The sequence below is a fragment of the Cavia porcellus genome, unplaced genomic scaffold, assembly GCF_034190915.1.
Source record: "Cavia porcellus strain 051 isolate PalLab524CR breed Dunkin Hartley unplaced genomic scaffold, mCavPor4.1 scaffold_1, whole genome shotgun sequence".
Lineage (NCBI taxonomy): Eukaryota > Metazoa > Chordata > Mammalia > Rodentia > Caviidae > Cavia > Cavia porcellus.
The window spans coordinates 45400587-45414569 of record NW_026947484.1 but is presented as its reverse complement, the minus strand read 5'-3'; the positions used below and the strand labels follow the sequence as shown (position 1 = coordinate 45414569).

Here is a 13983-nt window from a genome sequence, read left to right as displayed (position 1 = left end):
CCTGTAACTCAGATACAGTAGTGTCTTGCGCCTCATCATTAACTGTGTTCAGTAAGTTGACAAGTACCAGAAAAGTGGTTTTGACTGGAAAAGGTAGCATGATGCAGTTAACACTGGCAAGTTCTGGCTTGCCACTGAGTACTAAACGAACAACCGAACAACTGTGTGCAGAGACACTTAGTTTCATGTAAAAATGCATCAGTATCAAATTCGATGAGTTTCAAAGCAGTACCCAGCAAGGTAAGACTGTACCGAGATGTACGTGCGGCCACTATTTAAGTGTCTTAGGTGAGGTCAGTAGGTCTCAGTCGGAAGTGATCTTGCTCCCCAAGAGACATTTGGCAATGTCCAGAGACATTTTTGGTTATCATAATGAGGGTGGAGCAAGGCTAATGACATTTCATGGGTACAGGCCCAAGGAGAGGCCCCCAGCCACAAATGTCAGCAGCAGCGAGGTTGAGAAAACCCTGTGTTAGGTAATGGGAGAAGGGAGATGGTGGGTGTATTAAGTCTTCTTGGACTACCATCACCAAACACCACAAACAAGGTAGCTGAAAACAGAACTTTAGGGCAGGGGACCTGAAGAAAGAGGCTAATTTACACCTACAAGGGCAGGTTGTCTTATTTTGACTGATTATTAAAATCTTCTTCAGCTTAGTGAGTATTCACGTTGACTTCAAGTGTCTTTACCCTCCCAGCCTTCTAGATTGATCCTTTCACTGTCTTTACAATATCACCTGTGAAGCATTGTCATCCGTACCTCTGGCCATCTATCCTTCTGGGTCACATAAACCAGCTGTGATGTTCAAAGGTCTGCCTCCTGGGAAAATTTCCCTCACCACAGCTCTTCAAGGCTGTGCCCGAATGAGTATCTGGAGCTGGAGCTGTTCGCTTTGCAGTGGCCTAGGATGTTGTACAGAACCATTTGTAAACCAGGTCCCCAGGCCAGCTGGTCATGGAAAACTCTCTGTGGGCCCGTAGGTACAAGCTGAGAAGAACAATGTACTTTTGAAGGAGCAGACATCATGAACCACTCGCCTCTGCCCTGTAACTTATATGTGCCTGCAGGACCTGTAAAACCCCGATCGCATGTATTAGACTTCCTTTTGATGACGGAGTGCTGTTGTACACACCCAGTTTTGTGGCTTGGTGAATCAGACAGCACCCAGTTAATAACGAGTAGTTCACATAGTAACTGGGTGACCTGTGGTCAAATGTTTAGTCAAAGCCAGGAGCACTTTCTCAAAAGGAAGATTATTATCTACAGAGGATGCTATTAGCATTTCCTTTAAAGTCCTAGGTTCTGTGTTGTGATTTGCCTATGAGGGCCTCCTAAAGCCTGTGTAAAATATCAAAACAAACACTGCGGTCACCAGCAGACCCTAGGTCAGGTGGGCAAGCAGCAGAGTACTCAGGGTGTCCACTTAGAGAAGGATTAGGAACCTGATTCTGTGCCTGCCCTCACTGTGGGAGATTGTTACTCGAGTGGCATCTCGTGATAGAAGAGGTGCAGGGGCCTATGCAGCACTAGTGGCTGTGTTCTATCTAGAGGTACTGGAATAGACTAGTTTTTCTTGGCATTTTCCTTTAGTGTAGTGTTTAAGATTCAGATTCAAATTTTGCATCCACATATTAGATTGAACTTTTGTGCTTTATGAGAGGTTAAAAGAGAGGAATTTTAAAAATAAAGGAGGATTTGCATATTAAAGATTTATGCATTAGACATGGGGAAATATCTTATTTATGAAAGAGGAATAGAGATGGATAGTTTGTTTTTAAAGGAAATTTATAATTGAGCAAAGGTATCATTCCTTGCTGACCTAAATTTCAGTTTGGAAGTGAATTAGTGTGTTACTGAATTTAATGATTGTTTCATGCAAAACACATGATTTCGGAAATATGTGACCATTGTTAATCATGTTTTTCTTTGAAACTGTTGGGTTGTTTTTAAAGAGAACTATTACATGCTGGTACCATTCTATAAATTTTGTTGTTATCTATACATTTATTATAAGGCTTATCTACATTTTGTGTTCCAAGAACAAAAGAATTGCTAATCTTTTTAAATAGGAACTTGTAGATATATATCACTTAAAAGTATTTCTTGTACTTCTGGTACATAATTATAGATGAACAGGAAAGATATTAACCTATTTAAAAGGAAGAAGTTTTTATTGTCATTGTCATAGCCCTCTTGACTTCAAGGGTCTTCCAAGTATCATGAATTAGCCTCGCTAACTCAAATTTACAACAGAGAAATTTAATCCGAGTTTTCTAAAAAATGTGACTTATATAACTTAAAAAGAGGTTTACATTTATGGCAAAAAATAGGATGCATATAGAATAGAAAATATAGTTCGATGGAATAAGACTGAGTCGGTGAGAGATAGAAAAGAAAAAGAAAGACAGACAGAGAGTTGAGATGGATGAAAACTCCAAAACTTCAGAAATAGGTTGCTTGGGAATAAGAAGATAAAGTTACCAGAGCAAGAAGTTGCTAGTTCTTTTTAAGTAGATCTGGAGGTGATGGTGTACACCCGGTGTTCTAGTTACTTGGGAAGCTGAAGTGGGAGGCCTGCTTGAGCTCAGAAGTTCAGGACAGCTGGGTAGTGTAGTGAAATCCCATCGAAGAGAAGAAGCAGAGAGGGGAAGAGAGGGCAGGGAAAAAAGATGATAATTAGTGTCAAGTGATGAATTGAGGTTGAATGATGTCATTTAGGAAATAGGGTGGTAAGTTGGCTAAATCTGGCAGGATGAACTAAGGCTAGAAATATGCAGATAATCATGGAATAACGTTTGTGGAAAATCATAATAATTTAAGGTAAGTATTCTCCTAATGCTTTAATGAAAGCGTACTTTGGTTGTAATATGTGCTCTCAGTAAACATGCATTGAGTGAATGAGGTTTCTAAAGTAGCCTCAATTGGCAAAGTATAAATTGAGCAGGAAGGAGAAACTGGTCGATGGGTAGGTTACTGTTGGAATTGAGTAGGATTATTGAGTGTGAAATAACCCAATCATAACAGGATTAGTACTCAGCTAAGATGGAAGAAAAGGTTTGAAATTGAAAAGAGGCCCATTCGGCAGAGGTCATCTAAAGAAGGTTTACTGTTTCCTGTAACAAATAGTTAAGAAGTTCCTTGCTAGGTGCTATTAAATAAGTGTGTGTAAGTAAGAACTTATTTTGCTGATATGTACATTGAATTTCCTTTTTCAGGAAAAGTCTACTTTTGTACCCCTAGTTTTTCTTCTATCATCTGTTTTTCCCTCTTGACTTTTCCACTTCTATCTATATAAATCATGCTTTTTAAAAAAAATAATTATTTTTTGATTAGTATATATTAGTTGTACATATCAATGGGTTTCAATGTGATATTTCTACACATACAGCATAAACTGATGACATTCAACTTTCCTACTACTTCTCAACCTATTAATTAATATTATATGTTCAGGTCAATTTTTTTAGCTCACACACACACAGAGAAAAATACCACTTGTTCTTTTTTATACATGGAAGCTAATCACGTTCTTTTATTTGCACCAGAGTGAGGAAATTCGATGTCAGTATGTTGTGACATGTGCAGGACTTTACTCAGACCGTATTTCAGAGCTGAGTGGCTGTAGTCCTGATCCTCGAATTGTACCATTCCGGGGAGATTACCTGCTTTTGAAGCCAGAAAAAAGCTATCTCGTAAAAGGAAATATTTACCCGGTAGGTAATAATGTTTCTGCCTTCTCGTCTTCTTAAGCTGGTTGTACACATAAATGAAATGCAGGCATCCAAAGTAAGAGAGGAGCGACTCGCTTATAATCCCAGCTATGCAGAAGGCTGAGGGAGGAAGATGTAAGTAAAAGTTTAAGGAACAGAGATGTACACATAGCTTAGTGATAAATTGTTTGCACAGTATGACATATGCAAGGCTCTGGGTTCCTAGTGCCACCAAAGCGGGTAGGATCTAGAGGACCGTTTATGTGGTTAAATTCCTAAATCTGTAGACCAATATCCTGGCCTTTAAATTAGAATTAATTGCACACGAGTCCCATCTCCAGAAATCACGAGTGCATTGTGGGAAGTGCTAGCAAGAGAGAAGCGAATTCTTCCTTCTCCCTGGCAGACGGAGCAGCCACAAGGGAGCTTTCCCTGACGCAAATCCCGGGTACCCAGCCTTCTTTCCCACTTCCCAGGGAAAGGATGTGGCCACTCTAGATCCACCGCGTAGAAGGTTGAGGCATTTAAATGAAAATATCATTCTTCTGTCTGAAACCATCCTGGAAATGAACGAATTCCTTCAACTGTATTAGGTTGAACCATTCAGCTAACAGGTTGAAACTGATTCAGCTAACATTTAACTATTTGATGTTTTTGACTTTGCCAAAACACCAAAGTCAACTGCTTCAACCCCAGACAGTCCCACTGTATCAAAGCCTGTGCCATGAATCTGGCTTTTTTTTTGTCCTGGCAGTCCTGATTTTACTGGGCAGTCACAGACATGCCTGGTCGTAGGGAAGAGAGGTGATAACCTGAACTAGAGAGCTCACTCCCCGCTCCTTCTCCAGAGAGATGAAGAGATAGGGTCCTGTGCTGTCATGTCAGTAGCATCAGGGTTTCTTTGGTGGCATTTCTGAGCAGAAACATGTTAATAGGAAAACATCTGAGTACAGCTCAAGTATAGATGAAATGCATACAAGGAAGTGTTTTCTATCACAAATTGGATATTCGTTTCTGAACTAAAGTAGAACGTGAAATGGCTGTAATGTTTCTTTGCTGTGTTGAATCTACAGGTCCCAGACAGCCGCTTTCCTTTCCTAGGAGTTCATTTCACGCCGAGGATGGATGGCAGTGTTTGGCTGGGGCCTAACGCAGTACTTGCCTTTAAACGGGAAGGTTACAGCCCCTTTGACTTCAGTGCCAGAGATGCTATGGATGTAATTATCAACAGGTAACAACTTGCCTTGGAAGAATTCTTTTACATTAGGTGCAATGGCGCCCTTCTGTGATTCCAACTGCCAGGGAACCTGCAGAAGGGGGATCAAAGGTTCAAGGCCAGACTGAGCGAGCTGAGACTCCATCTCAAAAAAAAAAAAAAAGAAAATGTGCTTATATATATATATATATATATATATATATTTTTTTTTTTAATTTAAGAGGAAAAAGAGAAAAACACAAAACAAACCAAAGCGGCGTAAGGGTACACGCAATACAGAACTACAAAACAAAACAAAACCAAAACAAAACAAAAAAACATAACAGTAAGAAATTACCTGCTAGTAGATTACACACTATTTTCTTGAAAATAATTCCTCAAATCACAGTATCAAAGAACACAAGGTGGACATTCAAACAGGGAGACTGCAAACAGCTGTGTTCAATGTTCCAAAAACATTGATAAAGTCAGCTATTTAACACCCCCAAACACACTTGCTGTTATATCCGTTAGAGCTCTTTTTCTTTTCTTTTCTTTTTTTTCCCTCTCTTTTTTACAACAAAATTTACACATCTTGGATTTTATTACTCCTTAGTGCTTATTACTTTCTTTGGGGGGGGAAGAATACAGTCAAATATGGCAAAACAAAGCTGTCAGTCAATACCAAGGATAGACAGCACATGGTGTAGAACAGAGTACAAGTTTATCAACAATGGTTATCAACGTTGTCCCTTGTTTCCTTAAAAAGAATTGTCTATCTTATTAGATATTATAAAGTTGGACAAAACAGTAGAGAACAAGACCAATAAAACTTAGGCATTGTAAACATTACAGGACTTCCAAAGAAGACAATAGTCAAACCAGAATGGGTATCTTAGTGAATCTTATTGTCTTCGAAGTAGTTGCCTATGTCTTCAAACTTGATACTATCATATAGAATGGAACAGAGTCTAATCAGTCAAAACAAGATTGTGGGAGTACTACAGGACTTCAAAACAAGTTAATAGGAAATCGAAAAGAGTTACTATTTATATATCCTAATTTTTTTTTGAATTTTTTCTTTAAGACAAACATAAGAAATGACTAAATAATTTTTTTTGAAACAGTAAGGGGGAGATTGAGATAAAACAGGACATAACAATATAACAATAGAGGTCACAGCATGACTGTTTCAACAACCTAGTACTTCACCACCTTATAACCTGACTTAATAGTAGTTACCATAGTGTCTTTGCTTATATATTTTTAAAAAATAATTTATATTAATCAAATATCCATTTAATCAATTAATTTCAATCATAATTTCATACATATTATTTGGAAAAAAAACAGCAGATCTATAACATATAGAACAGTGTCTACGAAGATTACAAATAATTCAGTTGGTTTTTTTTTTTACCTTGTCTTCTATTGTGTTTTGAGCATGAGAATTTTGTGACATAACATCTCTACCTTTTGTGTGTGTGTTTTTTTTGTTTGTTTGTTTTAAAGAAAAAGATAAACATAGCAATGAAAAAATTTCAAAACAGGTTATCAGGACAGTTATAATAGTTGATATATTGCATATTGCTACCCTCCTAGTACCAGGACACAAGATACAGGCATGGTATATGATCCAAACAATATTGGCACAAAATTTTCTTTTCAAGGATGTACTTATATTATTAATGTGGGAAATTTTGGGGATAAATCCCCACATTTGTGGTTGGTATATTGTTTATAATAACGTAAATTAAGATTCCCATGGAGGGGGCTGGAGATTTAGCTCAGCGGCATAAGCACCTGCCTTACAAGCAGGCAGTCGTGAGTTCGATCCCCGGTACCGATAAAAAGGAAAAAGACAAAAAAAAAAAAAAAAAAAACAAACAGATTGCCATTGAGAAGTCTTTTGTTTGTTTCCTTGGTGTTGGAGAGTGAACCCAGGGCCTTGTGTATAACAAGCATGAGGTCTTCCATGGAGCAACAGCCCCTCGTGTAAGAATAATATTTCAACTACTTCAAGAAAATTCTGGTGAGCCAGGGTGATGTCCTGGTTAATAGAAAGTAAGACCAATAAGAGCCATTCATACACCCAGCAGTCCAAATCATATCACTAACTTTCTAGTTGAGTTTGAAAAAGAAAAGATTTTTTCAAAATCAGTAAATGGCTTGTTTTGATGAGAGCATTTCAAGTTAGTCGCATTACTTTGTAAGCTACTGGAGAAACTGCCAATAACCCAACCCATTTCTTTTTGTGGAAAACAAACAGTACTATTGTTTTGGTCTAAGATGCAGAGGCTTCATGTAAGAAATAATATCAGGAAGTATTTAACCTGCTAATGTAACCTCAGTACTCTGAGAGCCTGAGGCATGGATGATCACAAGTTTGAGCCCCACCTAGGTAATTTAGGGATTCAGCAGCAAGGCTGTCAGCACCCTTTGGCTTTTTTTTTTTTTTTTTTTTTTTTTGAGACAAGGTCTCCCTATGCAGTTCAGGCTGGCCTTGAGCTCACTTTGTAGCCCAGGCTGGACTCGAACTTGCAACTATCCTCCTGTCTCAGCCTCCCGAGTGCTGGGATTACAGGCATGAGCCACCAAGCCCGGCTCTTGTCAGCACCCTTTGGAAATTTGTATTTCAGGGGTATTGATCTCTTCAGTTGATGAAGTTCCTTTTATACTGACCAAAAGTTGATTTTCTTTTAATATGTAGGGCTTCTGACTTTGCCTACATTTTTTTTTTTCTTTTGTACCGGGAATTGAACTCACAGTCTTGTGCTTGCCAGGTTATGCTGCTGAGCTAAATCGCTGGCTTAGATTTCTGTGATACCACCAAAAAAGAAAAGAACCTAATAGTTGTAAAGGTATTTTGTACTAATGAAGAATTTCTTTCTCTGATAAATTTTTTTCTTTGCTTTCAGTGGCTTAAGTAAACTGATTTTCCAGAATTTCTCCTATGGAGTTAATGAAATGTATAAAGCCTGTTTTCTTAGTGCAACAGTGAAGCACCTTCAAAAGTTTATCCCTGAGATTACTACCAGTGATCTGCTCAGGTAAGAAAAACTGATCAGGGTTGTAAATACATTCCTGACCTTGGTGGAGCTGAGAGGTATGTCCAAGTTGGTGATCACTAAGCATACTTGGTCCACTGACTCTTTGCTATTCCTTTCCTAACAAATTATTAAATTCCTTTTGCAGTGCATGGGGTGGGCATTGCTATGCCATGGCCCTTTGTTTCTGGGCCACTTACAATTAGCCACATCGCTTTATACCTCTAATTGAACTCTCCATTCCAGCTTCCCTACAGTGCCACCTTAGCTTTGTGTTGAGCTGTCATGCATGCTAAAATCATCTTGCCTGAAATTTTTTAAGTCTCCTAGACACTTGCCCTTATGATTCTGAAACCTTTTGGCTTTCATTCTGTATAAAAGAATCGATTACCATGTTAAGTAACTAACTAACACATTGAAACTTTGTATTTGGTCAGTTCTTAAAACCTTTTAGAAACACACTTGTAGACCTGGCATCTCGCCTTTCGCCCCCTCTCTACTCCTTTTGTTCTTTCTCTAGCGCTTGCTGAGACTACTTGCAGGACAGCAGTGAAAGCAGTGTGGTAGTAACTAAAGTCCTTGCCACAGCGGTGCAGGGCAAAATACAAGTGATCGCATGCCTCTGTGTGTGTGTGTGTGTGTGTGTGTGTGTGTGTGTGTGTGTGTGTCTGTATATCTCTGTGTATTCTTTTCCTTAGATATAAGTCCTTCCAGACTCATTCTATAGGTTATTCTAAATGCTCATTCTATAGGTTATTCTAAATAGGTTATAATAAATTCTAAATACCTTCTTATTTTGCCTCTTTTGATATTTTTAGGTCTTCATCTTTTTCCCTGAACAAGCCATTTGTTAGGCCCGGTCAGCAGTGTATTCTGAGGTACTCACCCTGTGCTTACAATCCATCCTTCACGACTCTCCAGAGCACTGTCTGCTGCTCTGTAACAGCTGCTGATCTAGCTGGTGTAGAGTGTCAGTAGGCTGGGCTGTATCTGGAAGAGGGCAGTAATCACGTCAGCTGTCTCCCTTGGGGGATCATCCTGGTCTAAATCTGACTCTAATGTATCATTCTGAGATCAGCCTCTTCAAATTCTTAGAAGAACTATTAAACCAGCTAATATTTTACCCTATGTCCTTTGCCCTTCTACTCACCTTCTGAAATGGGAGGGATAGAAATGTCTAGGCTTTATTTTCTCAGTAATTTGGTTTTACAGGCTTGTGCTGTTTTATATCTGAAAACAGACTGGTCAGATCTGGTTTCTGTTACTGGCTGTTAATATTCCTTCAGAAACACACCAGGACAGCATAGTGAATTCTATGAAGAAATGGTTGTAGTGAATCTAAAACCCATGGTCAGTCATTACCGCTTCATAGAAGCCCTTCATACTGTGGAGCCCTATGGGTGTTAGTGACCTCTGTCTCTGGGTGTAAGAATTTGTTACTAGCTTCATTGGCACCGTAGGCAGGTGCATCTGGGGACAGATTCAGCTCGATCACAGAAGAGTTCCTTTTTCAAGACAGAGATGCTGGGTACATTCAGCAATTACAGGTGGTTCTTCTTATGATTCCTGTAGCATTAAATGCAGAAAATTACCAATAAGAAGGAATAGAAGAGGATATATTTGATATTATTTATAGAAGTTTAAAAACAAGCATAATTGTACCATATATTGTTTATGAATTCACATGTAAAGTATAAATAAAAGGAAGCGTGGGACTGAGATGCACTTAATTCAGGAGAGAAGCTATCTCTGAGGAGGGGAGGGACATGCTCCTGAGAGTCCATAGGGGTCGCCTATCATATCTCTAATGTGCCAATTCTTAAGCTGTTTGGTAAGAAAAACACTATCCATTACGTTATTATTCTCTCTACCTTGTTATGTGCCTAAATTATTAAATAGTAGGATCAGCAGGCTTTTCCACAGCATAGAGCCTGAGTCTGGCCTTGCCTTATTCTTCTTGCAGTCCAGCGTATTAAAGCCATGAAGGGCCTGTTAGCATTGTGTCAGAAGCAGATCCAGCAGTCTTAGTAAAAGCCGTAAGAGTTTCACTTCCAGTGTGGTGTGCATGCTCAGTGTCAGGAGCCACTAAAGGACCTGGGTCTTCTCCTCATTGCCTAAGCCAGAGCATTTACAGCCATCATTTACAGTGAACATTAGATTTAAAAGAAAACTTATTACCTGTCAAGCGTGTGCATTAGGTGTACAACTTATCTTTCTAAAATGATCTCTAAGGCTCTTAATTTTAGCTCTACACTTCTTTAATCTGTTCAGTTTGTCCTTTAATTTTGACACATTAATCTAAAAGCAGTTCGTATCCAGTAGCACTGCAAGGATGGTAAAGATGAAAATATAAATGTACCACAATCCTCCCATTTTCCCACACGTCATTTTGCAAAATGTCTTATTGGTGAATTCTGGAGTAAATTTCAAGAAAGATACTTTTCATTGTGAATGATAACTATATGATGTCATTGCGAAACACAAATGCTAAACGTTTCTACAGTTAAGTTGCGATGATTTAAGGGGAGACAGAGTAGAGTTGGTATGATTGACATTCAGGCCCAAATAATTCTTTGTTGCCAGGGGCCATCCAGTTCATTATAGTTCATCCCTGAACTTTATTCAGCCCCCTGGTTGTGCCAACCAAAAATGTCTCCAGACATTGCCAGTGTCCTCTAGGGGAGCAAAACATCCCTTGGTGAGACCACTGGTATCAACTGCAGACTCCAAAATACTGAGAGAAAATATAAAAAACATCTTGAAAATGCATGTACCTGAAAATGCAGAAAAGTAAGGGTTAATCCCAGGACAAAAATACAAAGAAGGAATTAAAAACCCTCCCTAAAAAGAATTGGTCCTGATGCTGGCCTAGAGAGGTAGGGAAGATTTGCTGATTTTGATACTGAGGGATTTACAGACATGATGGCACTCATCTATAATGTCAGCACTTGGGAGGCTGAGGCAGGAGGATGCTGTCAGTTTGAGGCCAGCCTGGACTACATGGTGAGATGCTGTCTCAACAAAATGAAATGAAAGAAAGAAAGAAAACCTGAGGGTCTTGAGTTACATTTTTTTTTTCTTTTTTCTTTTTATCGGTACCGGGGATCGAACTCATGACCGCCTGCTTACAAGACAGGTGTTTATGCTTGCTGAGATTTATCCCCAGCCCCCTAGTTACATTTTTAATTGATATATGATTTACATACAGTGAAATGTGTAGATCTTTAAGTACTCAGTGAATTTTTAACAATTTTATGATTAATATATCCACCACACAAAACAAGGTATAGAGCATTGAATACTTGTGTTTAATTGCCACTTGAGTGCTAGAAAGGAGTCCTGGGGTCTGTATAAGGTAGAAAGCTGAAACTGAGACCTCAGAGTAAAGCCAGGAACTCTTGAAGGACCACGTTCTTAATAAAAAGAAAGTCTAGAAAAAAAATATACCCTTAGCACCAAAAAGCATTAAGGAGTTTTGTCTATTTTGGTCTTGGAGTGGGGATTGGGAATTTGAATATATATCACCCGCTTTGTTCAAGAACTTAGCTGAGAATTAACTTAGAAAGTGGACCCAGGCTTGTTCAAATCCTGCTTTAAACTAATGAACAACTCTTTCTGTCTTTCTCTTGTGGTTGAGATCTGTCTCTGTCTCTCTGTTTCAATAAATTACCACTGCCTCTTTTTCAGTAGATTAAAGAGCAAAAACCTAGAATAATTCAGTTGCAGATTGTACATTGTTGATACTAAGCAATTATTGGTTTATTATTGAGAATCCCTTTAATACACACTGACATAAAATGGTTAGTTCTCAGGGTTTGCTTTAAAATAATCCAGCAGAGAAAGGTGATTGTTAAGGGGGATATTGAGGGATACAGATGAAGTAAAATTGTGTGTGTGTTGAAGCATTCAGTGTACATAAAGATACTGGTAATTCATACATGGGAGTTCATCATACTGTTCTTTTTAATTTTCTTATATGTTTAAAGTTTCCCATAAATAAAAGCATTCTCAGGAGCCCTGATTAGAAGCAAATGTAAAGCCGGGGGAGGGTTATACCCTTCAGCTCTTGTCCTTCCCTCAGATAAGCCCCGCTGCGTGCACAGGACCTCACAGTCAGACTTAGGTCACCATGCGAGTCAGCAGATGAAATAAATAGTAGAATTAGACTCCTGACAGCTATGAATAATAGTAATGATAAGATGGGTGTACTTCAATGAATTAAAAGCAAGGTATAAAATCATGAAAAAAGAGTAAGAAAAATACCAGGCAAATTTGGAAATAGGCGAAGTAGAACTTCTAGACATGAAAAAGAGAGCTTTTGAAATTTAAACCTTGGGGGCTGGGGATTTAGCTCAGCGGCATAAGCGCCTGCCTTGCAAGCAGGCAGGCAGTCGTGAGTTCGATCCCCGGTACCAATAAAAAGGAAAAAAGACCAAAAAAAAAAAAAAAAATTAAACCTTAAATGATTAGGTTAAACAGCTGGTTAGATCTACGTAAGAGAAAGTTAATGGATTGGAAGAAAATCTAAAGGAGTTAGAAAGAAAAACTGCAAGGTAAAAATATACATGTGGAAATTAAAAGATATGGAGAAGAAAAAAAAATCCAATTTATCTGTCACAGTTTTAGAGACATTGATATATAATAATATATTACTAAATAATTAAGTAAATAAAACTAAAACAAGAATGGAAACAGACTTTTAAACTAGTAGAAAAGGGTTTTTAAAAACTAGAAAGAGGAAATAGAAACCTCAGAAAAATTAGATCAAGTAATCAAACTAATATAAAAATTAAATGTACTGATAATCATAATGTCAATGTGTTTAACTCAGTTCGCAGAGATTATCAGATTGAATTTTTAAGAAACACAGGTAATATAGTAGGAAAAATATTTGTTGAAAAACAGGTAGTATGTTTATTTCAGATTAAGTTAATTTAAGACAAAAATTGTTAATAGGAATAAAAAGTTAAGGCTATTAAAGACTAAATGCATTAGGGAATATTATTAGAGATAAACTTACCGCATATAAAATCATAGCTGTGAAATACAGAGGGAAAAGTTGCCATAATTTCAAGCAGAAATCAACAATTGTGCCGCATGCTTTTAAGACATTGATTGATAAAAGATAAATTAGACATATGAAATACAAGGAGATTTGAATAAAACACTCACAGATCCTCTCCCTCATTATAGAATACTTGTATTAATTCAAGCCTTCACAGAACATTTACAAAAGCTCAAAATGTTCTAAACCAAAAACCAGGTTCTTTTTACCAGGGATCAAGCTCACAGCCTCATGCTTGCCAGGCAGGTGCTTATGCCACTGAGCTAAATCCCCAGCCTTAAAAACCAGGTTCTTAACAAAATTCAAAAATTGAGCATAGAAGGCTGGGCGGTGAACTTTTTTAGAAGAAAAATTGGGCATAGAGAAACCATATTCATAGTCCAGTTATGATAAAGATTAGTAATAATCTACACCAGCACGTGGAAAAATCATATTCTTACTTAGTTCAGTTAGGATAAAGATTAATTATAGCCTACTCCTTCATGTCTGGAAATTAGGTGGGAATTGTTTATTTCCCCATTCCACCAGTTCCAATTTAAATGTGCTTACCCAGAATTGTATTTTTAAGATAGCAGTAGATTCCGTCAAGAGCTTTATAAAATAGTAGGTTATCCTATTTGAGACTAGCCAGAGACATCAGGTATAACCTTTCAGAGCCATCTCCCGGTTCACAGTGTGATGATGCACTGCTGCGTGATGTGAATGCCACACGGGACCAATGAGTGAAGTTAATCACATTTACCTGTTGTTTATGGCCATCTTTATGTATCTAGGATGTACTTTCTCATTAAATTTACCTATAAATGTAGCAAAATATACAGCTATAAATGATCGTTACATTAAATTTAGCTGAGTGCACAGAATTTAATTTGCTGAGTCATTTGTTCTTTCAGTTGTTAAAATAGTTAAAAGAATTAAAAATTTAAACGTCGGGCTGGAGATGTAGCTCAGTGGCACAGCCCCTG

The 13983-nt window shown here is 38.0% G+C and overlaps 1 protein-coding gene and 1 long non-coding RNA gene across 4 annotated transcripts in view; one reads left to right on the top strand and one right to left on the bottom strand.

Moving 5' to 3' along the window:
• Positions 1-13983, top strand: part of L2hgdh (L-2-hydroxyglutarate dehydrogenase) — a 42368-nt gene that overhangs the window by 23557 nt on the left and 4828 nt on the right. For all 3 annotated transcript variants that reach the window (XM_023565910.2, XM_003471809.5, XM_063247295.1), the window contains 3 exons: positions 3547-3714; positions 4785-4942; positions 7825-7956. In XM_023565910.2, the coding sequence (XP_023421678.1) occupies positions 3547-3714; positions 4785-4942; positions 7825-7956 (458 nt within the window). The remainder of the gene's footprint in view (positions 1-3546; positions 3715-4784; positions 4943-7824; positions 7957-13983) is intronic.
• LOC134475740 (uncharacterized) lies at positions 2154-3833 on the bottom strand. The gene is made up of 2 exons (XR_010046962.1): positions 3712-3833; positions 2154-2602 (listed from the first exon to the last, which is right to left on the bottom strand). It is a non-coding gene; the product is annotated as an uncharacterized LOC134475740 (long non-coding RNA).